At 43.2% G+C, this 19,766-nt stretch overlaps 1 protein-coding gene across 10 annotated transcripts in view; it reads left to right on the forward strand.

Annotated features, from left to right (window-relative positions):
• The window catches only part of BIN1 (bridging integrator 1), a 160,174-nt gene that overhangs the window by 76,241 nt on the left and 64,167 nt on the right, over positions 1–19,766 (forward strand). For all 10 annotated transcript variants that reach the window (XM_084806667.1, XM_084806738.1, XM_084806684.1 and 7 more), the window contains exons 3-5: positions 11,356–11,410; positions 12,219–12,313; positions 13,730–13,825. In XM_084806667.1, coding sequence (XP_084662793.1) covers positions 11,356–11,410; positions 12,219–12,313; positions 13,730–13,825 — 246 coding nt within the window. The remainder of the gene's footprint in view (positions 1–11,355; positions 11,411–12,218; positions 12,314–13,729; positions 13,826–19,766) is intronic.

A 19,766-nucleotide genomic window follows, 5' to 3' on the forward strand; every position in this document is an offset into this window, starting at 1 on the left:
AGCTCAGCTGGAATACTGTCATCTCCGCTAGCTTTGTTGTTACTAATGCTTCCTAAGGCCCACTTGACTTCACTCTCGAGGATGTCCGGCTCAAGTTCAGTGACCGCACTATCATGGCTATCAGGGACATTCAGATCTTTCCTGTATAGTTCTTCTGTGTATTCTTGCCACCTCTTCTTAATCTCATCTGCTTCTGTTAGGTCCCTGCCTTCTTTGTCCTTTATCATGCCCGTCTTTGCACAAAACGTTCCCTTGAGATCTCCAATTTTCTTGAAGAGATCTCTAGTCTTTCCCATTCTGTTGTTTTCCTCGATTTCTTTGCATTGTTCATTTAAGAAGGCCTTCTTGTCTCTCCTTGCTATTCTCTGGAACTCTGCATTCAGTTGGGTATATCTTCCCCTTTCTCCCTTGCTTTTCGCTTCCCTTCTTTCGTGAGCTACTTGTAAAGCCTCATCAGACAACCACTTGGCTTTCTTGCATTTCTTTTTCTTTGGGACGGATTTCGTTGCTGCCTCCTGAACAATGTTACGGACCTCCGTCCATAGTTCCTCAGGCACTCTGTCTATCAGGTCTAATCCCTTAAATCTATTCCTCACCTCCACTGTATATTCATCAGGGATATGATTTAGGTCAGGTCTTGTTTTTACTGACTGTATGGAGCTTCTCCATCTTTGGCTGCAAAGGACATAATCAATCTGATTTCGATATTGACCATCTGGTGACGTCCATGTGTAGAGTCGCCTCTTGTGCTGTTGGAAAAGAGTGTTTGCTATGATCCGCGTGTTCTCTTGGCAAAACTCTATTAGCTTTTGTCCTGCTTCATTTTGTACACCAAGGCCATGCCTGCCTGTTATCCCGGTGATTTCTTGACTTCCTACTTTAGCATTCCAATCCCCTATGATGAAGAGGACATCTTTTTTTGGTGTTAGTTCTAGAAAGTGTTGTAGGTCTTCATAGAACTGATCAACCTCAGCTTCTTCGGCCTCAGTGGTTGGGGCATAGACTTGAATTACTGTGATGTTGAATGGTTTGCCTTGGATTCGTACTGAGATCATTCTGTCATTTTTAAGATTGTACCCCAGTACTGCTTTTCCCACCCTTTTGTTGACTATGAGTGCTACTCCATTTCTTCTAAGGGATTCTTGCCCACAATAGTAGATATGATGGTCACCTGAATTAAATTCGCCCATGCCTGTCCATTTTAGTTCGCTGATTCCCAAGATGTCGATGTTCAATCTTGCCATCTCATGTTTGACCACCTCCAGCTTACCTTGATTCATTGATCTGACATTCCATGTTCCTAAACAATATTGTTCTTTACAGCATCGGATTTTCTTTTCACCGCCACACACATCCACAGCTGAGTGTCCTTTCGGGTTTGGCCCAGCCGCTTCACTCTTTCTGGCGCTACTTGGAAATACCCTCTGCTCTTCCCCAGTAGCATATTGGACACCTTCCGACCTGAGGGGCTCATCTTCCGGCGTCATCTCGTTTAGCCTTGTGATACGTTCCATGGGGTTTTCTTGGCAAGAATACTGGAGTGGGTTGCCATTTCCTTCTCCAGTGGACCACATTTTGTCAGAACTCTCTGCCATGACCTGTCCGTCTTGGGTGGCCCTGCACGGCATAGCTTATGGCTTCACTGAGTTACGCAAGCCCCTTCGCCACAACAAGGCAGTGATCCATGAAGGGGAAATGAAAATATAGTAGTCATTATATTAGCAAAGTGGCAGATTCCTTTTAAGGGCTACCATGATTTTCTTTAGTTCTGCTCTCCGATTTACAAGGTACCCCTGTGTACACTTCTTTTGCTTTTGGATGTTACCATCAAAGCAGCCAGTCACCTTTGAAATGAGGGATAGGGGAGCATGCTGGGAAACTCCCCTCCCCACCCTTGGCATATGTAACTGCTTTACAGCAAGTCAGACATTAGCCCATCTAGTACTGTTGACACTGACCTGGCAGTGGCTTGTCAGGGTCTCAGTCAGACCTGTCTTTCCCTTCAGCTGCAACCTGAGCCATTTAGCTGGAGATTGAACTTGGGGGACCATCTGCATGCAAAGCAGGCACTCTATCACTGAACTGTGTTGCTTCCCGAATGAGGGGAATATCTAGGATTCCCAGGCTTGAATTGGGACACTTGTGAGCTGGGGCTAGCTTAGTGAGCTAGCTGGGACATCTTTTTCTTTGGACCCACTGGCTTCTTAAAGAATGAGCTGAGAGGATAATCTGAAAAATGGGGCACCACCACATGGGGCTTTTATTGTGCACTCGTGGCGGGTCACTCCTGGAAGTATGTGGGTCCCGTTCACGATGTCGTCATCCTCCTGTGCCTCCCTGAGGTTTTTTAGGTTTATCCCGCAATGATTTAACTCACCAATAAAGTAGTAATAAATTAAAGAGGCCTTTAAAGAGGACGTGTAAATCTGGGAACCCGCAATAGCACCACAATGTTTCAGCACCATGTAGTGGCTCTATAAATGGAACTTAGGGAACTTCTGCACAAGGGAAATGGCCCAAAAAACCAAAAGGGGGAGGCACGTGTATTGTCCTGATTGCGATGCCAGAAAGACTCCGGAAGAAGAAAGCTGGTAAGGGTGCAAGATTTCTGCCTCACGTGGTGGCATCCCTATTTTTCTGTATCTGGAACTGCTTATTTATATGTAATTGGCTTTTGAGAGCTGATGTAGCAAAGTGTATGAACTGTGATCAATGAAGGCCTAGTTCAGCCTTCCCAAAACTGGTGCCCTGCTAATCATTAACATTAGGACCTAACATTTTGGACTTCAGCTCCTATCAACCCTAGCAGGCATGGCCAATGGTCAGGAATGCTGGGAGTTGTAGGCCTAAACATATGAAGGGTCCCAGGTGGCTAGTTAATACTTAGCTACCTTCTGTGCACACATATTGCTCTTTAGAATGGTTTATGTCCCATTTTAGTAAGCTAGGTCAGGATTATTATCCCTAGATTGCAGTGGTGGGGGGAGGCTTGAGCCTGTTCAGGGAATGGGCAAAATTTGAACCAGGGATATTTTGGTTCATCGCTTGCTCTCTTTCGCCATTGCACTGCACTGCCCTAACTTGCCTAACTTTCAGTTCAAAGCTCATCCAAACCCCAAGCATGATAGACTTCTAAAAACCACTGCAGCCCTATCGGTGTTATGATTTTTAAAAAATGGACCATTAGTAGAGGCTGCTATTCCCACATCAACCTGCCCAGATGTTAATATTTTCTACTGAGGCCCTTCTCTGGTACCCTCACCGTCAAAGATAAGACTGATGGTGACCAGGGAGAGGGCTTTTTCAGCTGTGATACTCCAGTTATAAAGCTCCCTCTCCTGTTATTTTTTAGGCTCCAGGCAAACGCTTTTCTTATTGTCCCAGGCTTTTAACTACATCTTACATCCTTTTCAGACACTGGTCATTTTATTGTATAGCTCACTCTGTTATTTGAAGTTTAAGGGTGTGTGTCTTTTAGTGCTATGGGGGTTGCATTTGTTTGCTGTTTTGTTGTATTTTACGTGTGTGTGTGTGTGTGTGTGTGTGTGTGTGTTATGCACAGTGTAAACTGCCCTGGGATGTATATTATGATGAGTAATATATAAATGATCTAAATAAAATTAAAAATAGGCTGACATTTATTCTTGCCACGCTATTTTAAAGATTATTGAGGAGATGCATGTAGAGCGCCTGAGCTGTTGAAATGCACAATATGCAATATATATATATATATATATATATATCTCACAGAGAGAGAGAGAGAGAGCGCATATTGTGCATTTCAACAGCTATAAATCTGTGTGATTTGAAATGCACTTGTCAGTGGAAGCTTACCAAAGATTCATCATGGTGTTGTTCGCAGCATTTACCAATATGAGAGTAGCAGTTTCTTCACTGTGCTTTTTGTGTGTAGTTACATCTGGAGCAGCTTAAAAGCTCCGCTTGTAGAGGGAGACATTCTTGGTCTGCTGGCAGAAAGCAGGTTGTGCTGCATATGCAGAAATTCCCACTTGTGGGCTTTGTTGTTGGGGAAAGTGTTGATGCTAAAAATAATTCCCAGCATGTTCTTTTGACATACTGATGGAGTTGCGGTTGAGCACAGCGCCTTCTGCACCAGTCAGTGTCTACTGTGGAAGGAGAAGCAAAAAGAACAAAATGCTAGGAATGATCCTGGATGTAGCCTTCTTCTGGCAGACAAATTAGAACATGAAAACAGCCTACCCTGAACAGAAGAAAAGCTCATCTGCTCTCCACAGGCAGTGACCTGGTTCGCACATAATGAAAACCCAGAGTATAGCTTGAGTATGTGTTGTTGTTGAATTGTGGGTTGTTGAATCGTGGGTTGTCGTGACATGCTGACCCTGTGCTATAGTTTTACTATGGGTTGTTAACCATGAACAATCCAGAGTTTACAACCCAACAACAAACCATGGGTTCTCTTCCTGGGTTGTTTGTGGTTAACAATCTATAGTTAAACCATAGTGCAGGGTTTGCTCATAATGGCCTTGTTTACACGTAACACTTAAGCCATGATGGTTAGGGAATTTGCGCTAACCATGGTGGCTTAGCATGTGGTGTGTAGGGTAGGGAGAAAAACACACTAACCGTGGTTTCGGAACCACCCACCTGCAGCAGGGTTAAGGTAACGGGTAATGGGTAACGGGTAATGGGTAATGTAATGGGTGTAAATCTTACCGTTACATGTGGCAGGCTCCCCAGTGGTTAAAATGGGCTCCGGGTGGTTTCTAGGCCATGACCATAGTGACAGCAAACTACAGCATCTCACACTTCCAGTGACGCTCTAGCCAGCACAGACTTTCTCTATCGTCGCTATCACATAGCAATGGATGGAGCAGCCAGTGTGTGTTTTCGCAGTGCAAGGGCCACTGGGATCACCAGTGGTGGCAGTGGGAGGATGGTTACAGTGCCGCATGGTTCCCAGTCATGTGATGGGCACATGCACTGTGGTTTCGCTACCCCTCCTCCATGGTTACCCTAACTACCCTACTCTTGTGCACGTCTGAGCAGGGTCAATGACAACCACGATTCAATGACAACCCATACTTTGGGTTGTCATTACATGTAAACCAGGCCAGTCTCTTCCTCCTCACTAGACCCCACTCTTATTTGAGGTATGCATTGTACCCCAAAGGCATCAGGGTGTGCAGGAATGATGAGCCTCAGTTTTTTGACTGATGGGTGGAAGATTTCCAGAAAGGAAATGTGTTCCTCAAAATGCCGAATCGTCTGTTCTCAGGAATAAACTGAGCCCTATTGGGATTAAGTAAGCAACCATATCCTTCCTGCTCTTTCCTTTCTTTGTAAGTACTGGGTAGGAGCAATAGCCGAGTCATTGAGGTGGCATGCTTCCTCTGTATCAGTCAGCAATGGGTGAGGGATATATAATGAAAGAGTGATGGCAGTGGTTCTCCTGTTGTTCTTTCCCTCATCCTTATGTGCCTATGTGTCATAGGCTCTCTTTACACCTGGCAATTTATCCCACTACAAACTGGTACTTTTGATTCCGAATCCTTTCCGGGATGTTGACTGGCCCTGTATACAGGCATCTCTCATAGTGCTTCCCTCCACTCTATAACTTTTCAAGGCTGCATGGAAAAATCAGGACAGAAGGCTGATCACTGGTTCCTGTAACATGGTTGACAGCTCCGCCCATCCCTCCACTCCTCCCAGCAGGAGGCAATTTGGAAGCCCTTCTAGTGACTTTAAAGGTGGAGGGAACCCTCCTTCTAGATATGTTTCCTTGGGTCCTCTTGATGCTTCCACAGGAGGCTTCCCCTCTACTGGCTTTCTTCCCCTCGCCCCTGCGCTGTTGTTGCCCTTCCCCTTTATTCTGGCTTCCCAACAACCCTGTAAGGTGGGCTAGGAGAAGAGATAGTGGCTGGCTTTCTCCCCCGCCCCCCCAAGCTGTTGTTGTGCTGTAAGTCTGCAACCCTCAGCACACTTACTTGGAAGTAAGCCCCACTGAATTTAATGAGGTGCTCTGAATCAACAGAGGATGTTGATTCTGAGCTTGGAGGGGTGGGGGATCAGATCTGTCTCCCTTCGTTGCAGGGAGGCATTTTACCCTCTTCTCCCTCCAATTGAGAAATGTGCTCAAGCATTTACATGGCAGACATGTGGTTTGAATCCAGGAAAGTCCTTCCTTAGCAAGACTTGGGCGGAGGCAGGAGTCTTTCTTCAACCAGTGTGCCCCCCTCTTGTAAGGAAGGGAGAGAGTGCAATTGGAGGGCGATTCTTACCCTCGTGCCTATCAAATCTGCTCGGTCTCCTTCTGTGCAAACCCGCTCAGGATCTCCTGAGTGTGACACTCCCCATAGCCCATCCTCAACACCTTCGTCATCCAGACCACGCCCCCAACAAGGGAAAACAAATGCCCACCACCGGCAGACATAGCGGTTTCTTCTGCTATTGGGGAATTTCATGGGGAGGTCATGGCGCTCCTGTTCCACGGGCTGGAAAAAATATGTCATTTTTTCCGTTTGGGGAAAACACAGGATAGGCTGGGGGAAATGGCGGGAGACGCCCTGGAGGTTAACGGAATCATCTAAAGAGCCTGCAAACTTCTGTGACAGAGCCATCTAAACAGCAGGATAAAAGCGCTGTATGAAGAGAGCCATAGACAATCCCAAGCTGTACGTGGTTTGTTGGGCTAACAAGATTAGGTTCATGTACTCTACGGTTTACAGAGTAATGCAGGCAGCAGCACAGCATCTGGGGAAATGTGTATTTACAAACTCTTATGATTTCCTACCCGCCAAAAATATAACTAAGGGCAAGTTTAGACACTGAAATGGATAAGGTCGTCCATTGTAGACCACTGCTTCATAGCACATTCTAGTGTGGCTCCTCCTTTTTGTGGTGACTGCCCATGAGAGGCAAGCAACCTTTTCCATGAACTGGCTGAGGGAAAATGTGCATATTAATGTTATTATGTTGTAAAAACATGGTCGTTCCTGTAATGGCTTGATAAACCTGAATATGTGTAACTCCTAGCAACATGTTACTGTTTGTTTCTTACCATCATATAGCCCAAAGGTAGGCTTGTATGCAATGTTAGCCCTACTTAGTTTAGACCCATTGAAAGGAATGGGACTTAAGTTTGACTAAGATCGGATATAACCCCAAGCTGGGAAGTACTATGTGGATGTGTTGGGATTTGCTGTGAAATGACTGCTAGCAATCTGAATATGTGAAGGCCAAATTCAGGATTTTTGATAGATTGACAGTTCTTTTTAATAGAGTTGAAAATGGGTTGGCAGTAGTATCACTTCCTATGGCATAATTTCTTTTGTTTCACTGTTGCTGGGAAAACCTGTTTACCAGATGCGAACGAGGGGTAACTGTACCAGTGGACTGTACCACTGTTTCCACATACCTTTTTAAGTTTGGGAGGTGGCTGAAGGATCTTCTTTCTTTCTTTTTTTTAAATCTACTTGACAAATTTCCCCAGCGTGAGACGCTTTACAGAGAGGCTTCTCCAGCCCAGCAGCACTTTTTGAACTCCCATGAGACCACATGACCTCGCCATCCCCTATAAGCATTCAGGAAGAACTCTTGGGCTGCAGAACCTTTGCAAAGAGTCCCAGGCTGCTGCAGACAAGAAGAAATTGGACTTTTGAAGCTTTAGAAAAACACTTATCTTGCTTGCTGTGTGTTGCTGCAAGGAAGAACAGCATTTTTTTAAAGCTCTAAAAGCTCTGTTTGCTCTTCCTTTGCAAAGAAGCTTCTGTACCCCAGGAGCCTTTCCTCAATGCCTATAGGAGAGGGTGAGGTCATGTGGTCTCCTGGGAGTTTAGAAAGAGCTGTTGGGCTGGAGAAAAGTCCTGGGCTCCTGCAAGTGCAGGGGGTGTTTTTAAAAAATAGAAATAAGACCCCTCAGCCACTGCCTGTGCTTAAAAAGGTAAATGGAAATCCTGTCCTCCTCCCCAAGGAGAAAGTTATTCAGAAGTCCCACCTCTCCCAGCCTCTTTTGCCAGAGTTTTTGTCCCTCCACCCCAAAATGCCGAAAATGGAAGAATCAAAATTGCCGGCACAGTGCTACTAAATATCCTTCCGCTCATTTTATAAGATGTTTCATTTTATAAGATGTACTTCTATCTTGGGTACTGTATCAATATCTAGGCAAGATGTTTGCAACTTTCTTGGTGCTAATATCAAGAAAGAGAGAAACAATTGGTTGGGAAAATGTTTCCCAATCTCCATTTTCTTTTTAGTGAAAAAAGTGTATAATGAACCTGCTAGTATTGTAGCACTTTTTCCAAATGCAAAATGCAAATGTATGCATGCAGACGTACATACCTCAATATTGTCGACATGGCTCACAGCTCACTTTCTAAAATAGCACTCTAGTATGCATTTGTATGTGTTCCTGCTGCTATTGGTGTATCATGCAGGGAAGTCCTGTGTGTGTTACTGCTGAGTTCAGTTGGGATTATTCCCAAGCAAATGTGCACAGAGCTGCAGCCTTAATCGCACAATCACAAGGAAGTGGTTTTTTGACTGACTTCATGCCTTCCCAAGTTCATCTTTGATTTCATGAAGCATTACTTGTACTGAACAGGATGCAGTGGTAGTAGCGAATAATTCCTTCGGCAGTTTCCTTCCAGTGAAGGAAGTTTTGCTACCTCAACAGCTCAACAGGCTACGTATCAGAAGAACTGTTAGTTTGCATAAAGTGGAGCTCTTGGAGCATAGCAAAAGCGGTAGTATGGACACTCTTTAGTTTAGAAAGCACAAGATAAAGATGAAGAAGTGCACACTTCTAGGATGAATATTTGCAAGAGAGAAAGGGATCATGATGGGAAACATCTACTCAAAGCTGGGTAGACGTTGTGTGAGTTTCCTCTCTTTAAAGCCCCCTTTATGAGGATAAAAGAAAAATGGAAATACAGTATCATGTATGAGTGTGCTGTCAGACATACAGCCCTTTTCTGCATCCTACCTTTTGAAGGTCTATAGCTGCTTCTGTGGCAGTAGAAAAATTCCATCTATCCTTAGTTAATTATAGCTGTGAAAGGACAACCGGGATGATCTCTCCTTGGTACTCTCTTTGGAGGCACCATTATGAAGACAAAATCATCAGAAAAGGAGAAGTTCTGCTTTATCAGAACAGTGTTAGAGCTTTTGGCAAAGTAAGAGCATCAATTTTTTTTTAAAAAAGGAAGATTGTTCCTATGAAGGACCTACATTCCAGTTGCAAACTGGGGGCACTCCTTTGGTTGCCCAACACTTAATGGTGTCTGTGGTTACTGAAGTTGAGGTTGCAGTTCTCAGTGCCTTACAAGTAGTTCATCTTAGATGATGAATGTATTGTACAGGTAGATTCATGCTGGGAGAGGTGCTCCATTAAGTATTCCCAACCCAAGCCATGTAAGGCTTTATAGGTCAAAACCAGCACCTTGACTCAGGTTCAGAAACATACCAGGAGCCAGTGGAAGTGGGCTAGAATTGGTGTTATATGTTTGGACCTTCTAGTCCCTGTTATCAGTCTGTCTGCCACATTTTGCATGAGCTGCAGCTTCTGAATGATCTTCAAAGGCAGCCCATGTAGAGCACATTGCAGCAATCTAACTTGGAAGTTACTAGATCATAGACAAGTGAAGCCAGGTTATCTCTGTCCAGATAGGAGCGTAGCTGGGACACCAACTGAAGTTGGTAGAAGCCACCTGAGCCTCAAGTGAGAAAGGTGGCTCAGGAGAACCCCCACGTATGAACTTTCTCCTTCAGGGGAATTCAACTCCATCCAGAACAGGTTGAGCACCCTCCATCCAGTCAGAAGAGCCACTCACTAACAGCATCTCGGTCTTGTCTGGAGAAATTCATCCTTCATGTGCAAAGGAGACTGAAATGGAGACAGTGGGAGGAGGGACTAGCATGTTCCCACTCCTTATATGTTTATAGGTTTAGTATTGGGTAGACAACATGCTATAGTATAGCATGTCAGCTATTATTTAGCTTTTGACAGTGTTTGACATCTGATAGGTTATGGAAGTTTGACATGCAATATGCATCAAATGCAAAATATCAAGAGATACCAAATCTGAGGCTGCAATATTCACACTTATCTGGGAGTAAGTGGAACAGCTCAATGGGACTTAAATTTGAGTAGACATACCTGGGATTGCAGTGTAATGCACTCAATGTTTTAGATGAAATTCCACATTCAGCATATGAATTCAATTTTTAAATCAGGAATTTTAATGTTGCATTCAAAATTTTTGAATCTTTTCAATATTGAATTCAGTTACTGAGTTTTGAGAGTTTGAGAATATTCATTTCAGGTCTGTTGGTAGTGTTCCGTTGGAAGTAGTGGGGCAGAATAATTGCTATTGCTGCTCTGCTTGGCACAAGAAATGTTTGTTGACACATTGACCAAAATGTTCCTAGCAAGTCCTACTTGCAGAAGTTTTGTTTATTTATATAACATATTTATGAGTGGAATACATTCCACTAAAAGGCTCCAAAACAACTAACAATATAATAAGAACAGCTAAAATGGTGAATACTGAGTAAAAATTAGAACAATTAAACAAATTAACCCAAGCAGCAGACAAATCAATAAATTAACTTTTGATACAATAAAGCAGGAACAGAATTTAATGGGACTCATTTCAAGGTGTTGGTCATTACTAATAATGCCCGAAATGTTTGGGACCAGGAGACTGGAAGGACTGTCTCCTCCCATTCAAATCTGTCTGCTTTCTGCATTTCTCATCCAAGGCCTTTCTCTGTATCCTATTGCTTTCAATAGGAGGTGCATTTGGCTGGGAATTGAGACAGGGCCCTTTGGCTGTAGCATTCAGGTTGTGGAATTCCCACTCTAGAGGTCTGGTTGGTCCTTTTGTGTGATTTTAAGTAAATGCATGACACCTGTCTTGTCATGCATTTTATTAGAGCTCTCAGCTGTTGGCATGTTGGTATGGGTCTGTTTTAATGGTCTCTGTTTACTGGGAATCAGTATTCTTCTACTTGTATGGATATAAGCTGCCTTGGAGGTGGGTGGTACTTTGAGGGCTGAATGGTGTGGCAGAAATAATTTTATAAATAAAATTAAAAGCCCTGGGAAATTAAGAGGTCTCTAGTCTGGGGTCTCAATGAGGATATTCTAGGCTGTGTCTGAGGATAATGTTCCATAAACAGGGTACCAACACTAAAAAGCCATTGACCACAATTATCAGATAAGTGTATGTGGAAGAAGGCAGCCCTTTTAAGCACCCTGGTCACACCCTGTTATTTAAAGATCAACACCAGGACTTTAAACTGAGTCTTCGAACAAACTGTTGCCTTTTTGCTGTTGTATAGCTTATTCACTCGTTCTGTTCTCTGTCTTTTCAGACAGAAGGAAGCAAGCTGCAGAAGGATCTCCGGACATACTTGGCTTCAGTAAAAGGTAATTCCTGGAAAAATAGCTGTGATAGCATTTCTAGAATCTTCTTCTGTGAGATAAATGTCAGCAGTTGAACCATGATATACAATATAGAAATCAAGACCCTTGCTATCAAGGGTTTTGGACCCTGAGGCATTTCATGTGACTCGTAACTGGTACATAACTTCTTCTATAAACCCTAGTTCCCATGATGCAAGGGCTAGTTTGGACAAATGATCAAAATTGAAAGGTTCTTTTTCTGATGGGCCTATCCCTCACATCTCTTTTTATAATATTTTTGCGCCTATAATTTAAAAACAAACACACACACACACACACACTCTCACACATATGATTTGGTCCTGATTAATTGTATTGTTCAATAGGAACTCCCAATATGCTTTCACCAATATGTTATTATTATGTGGAGGGAAGGAGAGAGAAGTTCAGTCTTGTTTGCTTGTTTGTTTAATTTCAGCCAGGCAAATGAAAAGTACAACCCTGCAAAAAATGTTTTATGTTCAAAACTGTAAATTGGCCATTACCAAATGATAGTTTGTTTACACATTATTGAAACAAATATGTTTCATTTCTCTTGATTGCCCACACCAGATGGGAAATGTTAAACCCAGTGGCTATTGGTATATGTAGAATTCCTACGTTAACCTCTGTTTTCCTTGCCTGGAAAATAACTCACTTAAAGTATCACTATGGGTTTGGGATGAGGACTTGGTCATTGAGTAAAGTTCATTCCTGTCCTCTTTGGGATGGGTGTTCTGTGGGATACTACTGAGTCATTAAAAATTCGGAGTCTCTCTTTTCTATCTCCAAGCAATGCACGAGGCTTCCAAGAAACTGACAGAGTGTTTGCAAGAAGTGTATGAGCCGGAGTGGCCAGGAAGAGATGATACCAACAAACTAGCAGAGGTGAGGTTTTGTTCTATCATAACAGAGCATCACTGATGTATTATAATCTCCAGTTCATCACGTGGGATTCATCACATAATTGTTATCCTGATTTTGGAGTTTATAGCCCAGTTTGGACATAACATGATGAAATCATAGTTTAGTGGTACATGAACAAGCCTGCTTGAGTCTCAGCTTGCACACACACCCCTCCCTCCTGTGGGGTGGCCATGATGAGGAGATTGGAAGATCCACTTCCCTTTTAACACTAACCACAGTTTCTCGTTCTGACCAAAAAAGACAAACTGTGGTTCATTTAAGTTATAGCTTGCTGAAACAAGTGCGATCATAAACCACAGTTGTTTCAATAAACCATAGTTTAAATTAACTGAGGTTTATCCTTTTCAGATGTAATGATAAACCATGGTTAGTGTTGAACAGGAAGTGGATGCTTCCAATTTCCTCCTCATGGTTACACCAGAGGAGAAGGGGAAGGGATGTGCGAGCTTGAGGCTCAAGTAGGCCCATTCACATAATGCTTAACTATGGTTTAGCCCTGCCTTCCCCATCTTGGGGCCCTCCAGATGTTTTGGACTGCAATTCCTAGGATTCCAGACCATTAGTTATGCTTGCAGGGCCTGATGGGAGTTGAAGTCCAAAACATCTGTAGGATGCCAGGTTGGGGAAGGCCATTTCAGTATTATCCATCTGAATTAGGCCAGTAAGTTCTAGGCCACAGTACATCCCTCGTGTGATCTTAAATATTCCATAGAAAAAAAAAACATAATATGGCCCAAAGATTAGCAGTTGTTTAAATCCTCAACAGGGCAGTATACTGACCCATATCTGTATTATTTCCTAACTATTCTTATTGTGTGGGTGTGGGGCACACAATGCTTTGGCTGCTTGGATAAGAGCCATAGTGAGTGGCTGGAACCCACATATATAACAAAACCAAAGACCAAACTATATGAGTTGCAGAAGAAGGCATAGCTAGGCTGGCCATTTCTGTTCACTGGCAGGCCTTTTGTGTTTCTAACTACTACATGGAAGGCACACATTCAACAGGCAAAGCTTTCCCATGCTGCATGGGAGATGCAGTCAAGGGGAATCCTTTGCCTGTTTAATTCCTGCAGAACATTACAGCTTTTAAAGTTAAAGGAGCTCTGCCAAAAAAAAACTGGTGACAATGCTAGGCATATATGTTTTTACATGTACATCACTAAACAAACATATGTTTGCAGACATGTATCTTACACAGGTTCACTCATTTGAGATTGGCTGCAGGCAGCTCAGTTGTTGAGAGAGTGTATGTTTCATGGCACATCTGGGTTTGCCCTCCATCATGTGTGAAATGACTCATAAAGACCAAATAAGAAGTGTTACCATATTTTACACTGTTGCTGCTGATTGATCACCGGCCTTCTTCTGTTGTAGAACAATGACTTACTGTGGACAGACTTCCATCAGAAGTTGGTGGATCAGGCACTGCTAACCATGGACACCTACCTCGGCCAGTTCCCAGACATAAAAGTATGGCGCAAACTTTACTTCTATCCTTTTATTCCTTTTTGTAAAAAGAAGGCCATGTAATATGTGAATCAAGCAACGGTTTTGTAAGAAACTCTGTTCTTTGCAGGATCTTACCTTGCTTGTTTTGGGCTTTGGTGTAGAAATAAGGTTTGATTGGTGAAAGGACATTAGCTTTATTCTTATGTCAGGCAAAGTGAGCAGAGTCCATGGGTGGGCAACCTATGGCCCTCCAGCTGTTTGGGCCCACAACAGGTTTGAAGTTTTGGTACTAGTGTATAAAGTCCTAAACAACTTGAGACCAGGCTAGATGAGAGAGTGCCTTCTCCCTTTATCAACTTTCTTGGTCGCTAAGGTCATCATATGGCATGCTCCTGGTAGTTCCACATGGAACTATGGACCAATTGGAGTCCACCCAGAGTATAGCCTTCAGTGTGGTGGCCCCCTTTCTGTGGAACTCCCTGCCTATGGCTGTCAGGCAGGCACCAACATTCTTTATTCCAAGAAGCCTTCCTTGATTGGCCAGCCATGTTTTTATTGGTGAGCTGTTTTTAAACTTCTAATATGGTGTTTTTATTTATTTTTTATTCTTTTTATCTTTCATTTTTACCGCCCTGGAATCTGTATAGATGTGGAGTGGTATATAAATGTTGTAAATAAATAAACTCCCGTCAGCCCTTGGCAGCATAGCCATTGATGAGGCATCATGGGAGCTGTAGGCCAAAAACATCCAGCGGGCCACAAGTTGCCCACCTGTGGTATAGTCAATGTGGGGTGGGCCAACAGGCTCACATACACCCACCCTGGCCATTTAGCTTCCTTGTGTTGGATGTAATTATCATGTACACATGTGGAAGTCAACATAGCCCTTTTCAGGAGTGCTCTGGCGCGTGAAGGGAGAACAGGGCCATACTTACTGGCCTTCCCACTGCTGTCATGCCCTTGCTGGCTCCCCCTGCTGTCCATGCATTGTGGGAAGAGGGAGACATCTGAAGCGAGGAGACTGCTGTACCCTCGCAGCCTCCCCATGTGATTTTGGGTTCTGACATGCGTGGGGAGCCACCACATGCACAGCCAGCTCCCTACTTCAGACTTCCACCCCAATGCATAAAGGGGGGGGGAGTCAGCAAGGATGTGATGGGAGGGGTGGGTGGGGTTGGAGATTAGTGAGTATGGCCCCTACCTAATTATAGTAGCGCAACGGCAGAACACCTAGAACAGGCTCATGCGTAGACCTTATAACATGTGGTCATCACCAATCAAAATTGGCACAGGAGTGGGCTAAAGATAATGTGTAGCTACCATGCAGAATGTGTCCAACCCCATGCATTTCCCTGATGTGTAAATAAGGCTAGCGTTTGGCTGCTGCTGCTTATAGTACTACTAGTAGTAAATAATAATAATGCAGTATGCAATTACCTATCCCTTGAGCTTACAGAAATAATTTAAAAAACATGCAATGTAATCCTCAAAAACAACAATAATAATAATCAAACTACTGACAGCAGTGAGATAGAAATATGTAAAAAAAAATCACAATAATCTGGCAGCAGTGATCCTAATTGGTTTTAAAAGTTAGAAGCCCATCAAAACAGTGTCCTCAATTTCTGATGAAATACAGTTATGAAGGGGACTGGACTGATCTCATCTGGGATATGATACTTACCAAAACCACAGAATGCATGTTACATCAAGAAGCACCACTCAGTATGATGAAAAAGTGCCTTCTTGCCCAATTTCCTGGCAGATGTTAACCGCTGTGTTTGGCTGTGTGCTACTCAGTCCCTCAACATACACAACCACTTTCCCTTCTATCATTCCTTCCTTTCAGTATGTTCTTATTGATATATTTTTGGCATCAAAGTCTGGCCTCTGGCTGTGGAATGCAGCAGTTACTTTTTCATTATTCGATGGCCTGAAACTGATATAAAATTAGCCTAGACTGGACACAAGGCCTATTGAATCTTCCTCCAGCCCCATTTCATCTCTCAGAGCTCTCAAAGAAAAAATGCTCCAATAATGAAGTGATGCCTTTTTCCTAATGCTCTTTAAAAAGAAAAAAAAGAAAAAGAAGAGGAGTAGCTAGGGACTATGTGTATTTTGTGTAGAAATGTACCCAGTCAGCACAAATGCTCATTCTGTATTACAAGAACTGAAGATCTGCTTGCAGAATAGACTATGTAAATAAATAGGTTTGTGTAAATCTTAATTTTAGTTGTGCATTTCTACTTCTGCAGACCTTTTTTTTTTTTTAATGAGTGGGACAGATGGGAATTTTTAAACAATTCATATAACTGAAGGATAGAATGCCATATACAGTGGTTTTTGTGGCTGAATTGTCCTCTTTGACATTGTATGAGGTTTTCCTTTCTCTTTGGGGTCAAAAGCCTCTGCTCCCTTCGACATCCCCCTTCTTTCCCCAAGGGAACATGATCACAAGGAATCCATTAATGAACTTTTGAGGGATTGGTTGCATCTGGTAAAGTTCTTATACACATGTATAGTTGCTGGGGAGAGCTGCAGTCCCATCCTGAGAACTTTTCTCCCTCAAGCATTGGATCCTATCCTCTGAGCTTTCCTCTTCCAAGCATGGAATGGGTTTTGAGAAGGTTGAAGAGGAAATGTACTGTCCATATGGCAGTGCTTGTAACTATGATCTCACGTAGAAAAGGTCAGCTTGGCTTTGTCCCAGTGAAATCAAACACCCCATTTAACCCCCTTCTGTTGCATCCCAGAAAAGAGACAAAACCAAGCTGTCTTTCCTTTCTCATGTGCTTGTACAATTTGTGAAGGAAATCATGTGTGTGTGTGTGTGTGTGTGTGTGTTTCCCCATTTAGTTTCAAGCAGCTATCTCAGTGACCTCTGATGGTGGCTTTTTTGTGAGTGTAGTTGGTGCCATAAAGCCTGCCTTTACATTAAAGAAAAAACCTGCAGTCCTCCCGTTGTGGAGCCTTTCCGCATTTACAGCAGGCTCCTAGACAGCGACCACGTGATCGCTGAGAGGGAAAGTTTTTAATTTTCAAGGTTCCATAGAGATCCATGAAACAGCACCACCTAGTTGGCTGTTTTAATAGCATATCAATCTAACATAGATAGTTCGTTATTTCCGGAACTTTTTGAGATGGAATAACCACGAAATCCCCTTCATGGATCGCTGCCTTGTTGTGGCGAAGGGGCTTGTGTAACTCAGTGAAGCCATAAGCTATGCCGTGTAGGGCCACCCAAGATGGACAGGTCATGGCGGAGAGTTCTGACAAAATGTGGTCCACTGGACAAGGAAATGGCAACCCACTCCAGTATTCTTGCCAAGAAAACCCCATGGAACATATCACAAGGCTAAAAGAGATGACGCCGGAAGATGAGCCCCTCAGGTCGGAAGGTGTCCAATATACTACTGGAAAGAGCAGAGGGAATTTCCAAGTAGCGCCAGAAAGAGTGAAGCGGCTGGGCCAAACCCGAAAGGACACTCAGCTGTGGATGTGTCTGGTGGTGAAAAGAAAGTCCGATGCTGTAAAGAACAATATTGTTTCGGAACCTGGAATGTCAGATCAATGAATCAAGGTAAGCTGGAGGTGGTCAAACATGAGATGGCAAGCTTGAACATCGACATCTTGGGAATCAGCAAACTGAAATGGACAGGCATGGGCGAATTTAATTCAGACCATCATATCTACTACTGTGGGCAAGAATCCCTTAGAAGAAATGGAGTAGCACTCATAGTCAACAAAAGGGTGGGAAAAGCAGTACTGGGGTACAATCTCAAAAACGATAGAATGATCTCAGTACAAATCCAAGGCAAACCATTCAACATCACAGTAATTCAAGTCTCTGCCCCAACCACTGAGGCCGAAGAAGCTGAGGTTGATCGGTTCTATGAAGACCTGCAACACCTTCTAGAACTAACACCAAATGTCCTCTTCATCATAGGGGATTGGAATACTAAAATAGGAAGTCAAGAAATCACCAGGATAACAGGCAAGCATGGCCTTGGTGTACAAAATGAAGCAGGACAAAGGCTAATAGAGTTTTGCCAAGAGAACATGCTGACCATAGCAAACACTCTTTTCCAACAGCACAAGAAGCGACTCTACACATGGACATCACCAGATGATCAATATTGAAATCAGATTGATTATGTAGTTTGCAGCCAAAGATGGAGAAGCTCTATACAGTCAGTAAAAACAAGACCTGGAGCTGACTGTGGCTCAGATCATGAGTTTCTTATCGCAAAATTTTGGCTTAAATTGAAGAACGTAGGGAAAACCACTAAACCATTCAGGTATGACCTAAATCATATCCCTTATGAATATACAGTGGAGGTGAGGAATAGATTTCAGGGATTAGACCAGATAGACAGAGTGCCTGAGGAACTATGGACAGAGGTCCGTAACATTGTTCAGGAGTCAGCAACGAAATCCATCCCAAAGAAAAAGAAATGCAAGAAAGCCAAGTGGCTGTCTGATGAGGCTTTACAAGTAGCTGAGGAAAGAAGGGAAGTGAAAAGCAAGGGAGAAAGGGAAAGATATACCCAACTGAATGCAGAGTTCCAGAGAATAGCAAGGAGAGACAAGAAGGCCTTCTTAAATAAACAATGCAAAGAAATCGAGGAAAACAATAGAATGGGAAAGACTAGAGATCTCTTCAAGAAAATCGGAGATCTCAAGGGAACGTTTTGTGCAAAGATGGGCGTGATAGGCAGGGACCTAACAGAAGTAGATGAGATTAAGAAGAGGTGGCAAGAATACACAGAAGAACTATACAGGAAAGATCTTAATGTCCCTGATAGCCATGATAGTGCGGTCACTGAACTTGAGCCAGACATCCTCGAGAGTGAAGTCAAGTGGGCCTTAGGAAGCATTACTAACAACAAAGCTAGCGGAGATGACAGTATTCCTGTCTGAAATACTGAGCTATTTAAAATCCTAAAAGATGACGCTGTTAAAGTGCTGCACTCAATATGCCAACAAATTTGGAACATTCAAAAATGGCCACAAGACTGGAAAAGGTCAGTTTACATTCCAGTTCCAAAGAAGGGCAATGCTTACATTCCAGTTCCAAAGAAGGGCAATGTTCAACACAAAGTGTTCAAACTACCGCACAATTGCGCTCATTTCACATGCCAGCAAGGTTATGCTCAAAATCCTATGAGCTAGGCTTCAGCAATATGTGAACCGAGAACTACTGGAAGTACAGGCTGGGTTTCGAAGAGGCAGAAGAACTAGAGATCAAATCGCCAACATTCGCTGGATCATGGAGAAAGCAAGAGAATTCCAGAGAAACATCTATTTCTGCTTCATTGACTATGCTAAAGGCTTTGATTGTGTGGATCACAACAAACTCTGGCAAATTCTGAAAGAGATGGGAGTACCAGACCACCTTTCCTGTCTCCTGAGAAACCTGTATGAGGGTCAAGAAGCAACAGTAAGAACCGGACATGGAACAACCGATTGGTTCAAAATTGGGCAAGGAGTAAGACAAGGCTGTATATTGTCGCCCTGCTTATTTAACTTATATGCAGAGTACATCATGAGAAATGCCGGGTTGGATGAATCACAGGTTGGAATTAAGATTGCCAGGAGAATTATCAACAACCTCCTATATGCAGATGATACCACCCTAATGGCAGAAAGCGAAGAGGATCTAAAGAGCCTCTTGTTGAGGGTGAAAGTGTAGAGTGCAAAAGCTGGTTTGAAACTCAACATTAAGAAAACTAAGATCATGACATCTGGCCCCATCATTTCCTGCCATATAGAAGGGGAAGAAATGGAAGCAGTGACAGATTTTATTTTCTTGGGCTCCAAGATCACCGCAGACGGTGACTGTAGCCATGAAATTAAAAGACACTTGCTCCTTGGGAGGAAAGCTATGGCAAACCTAGACAGCATAGTAAGAAGCAGAGACATCACCTTGCCTACAGAGGTCCGTCTAATCAAAGCTATGGTT

Source organism: Heloderma suspectum, chromosome 1 (genome assembly GCF_057233095.1).
Source record: "Heloderma suspectum isolate Gila_16-S chromosome 1, 16-S_ref, whole genome shotgun sequence".
In the NCBI taxonomy this organism is placed as follows: Eukaryota; Metazoa; Chordata; class Lepidosauria; order Squamata; family Helodermatidae; genus Heloderma; species Heloderma suspectum.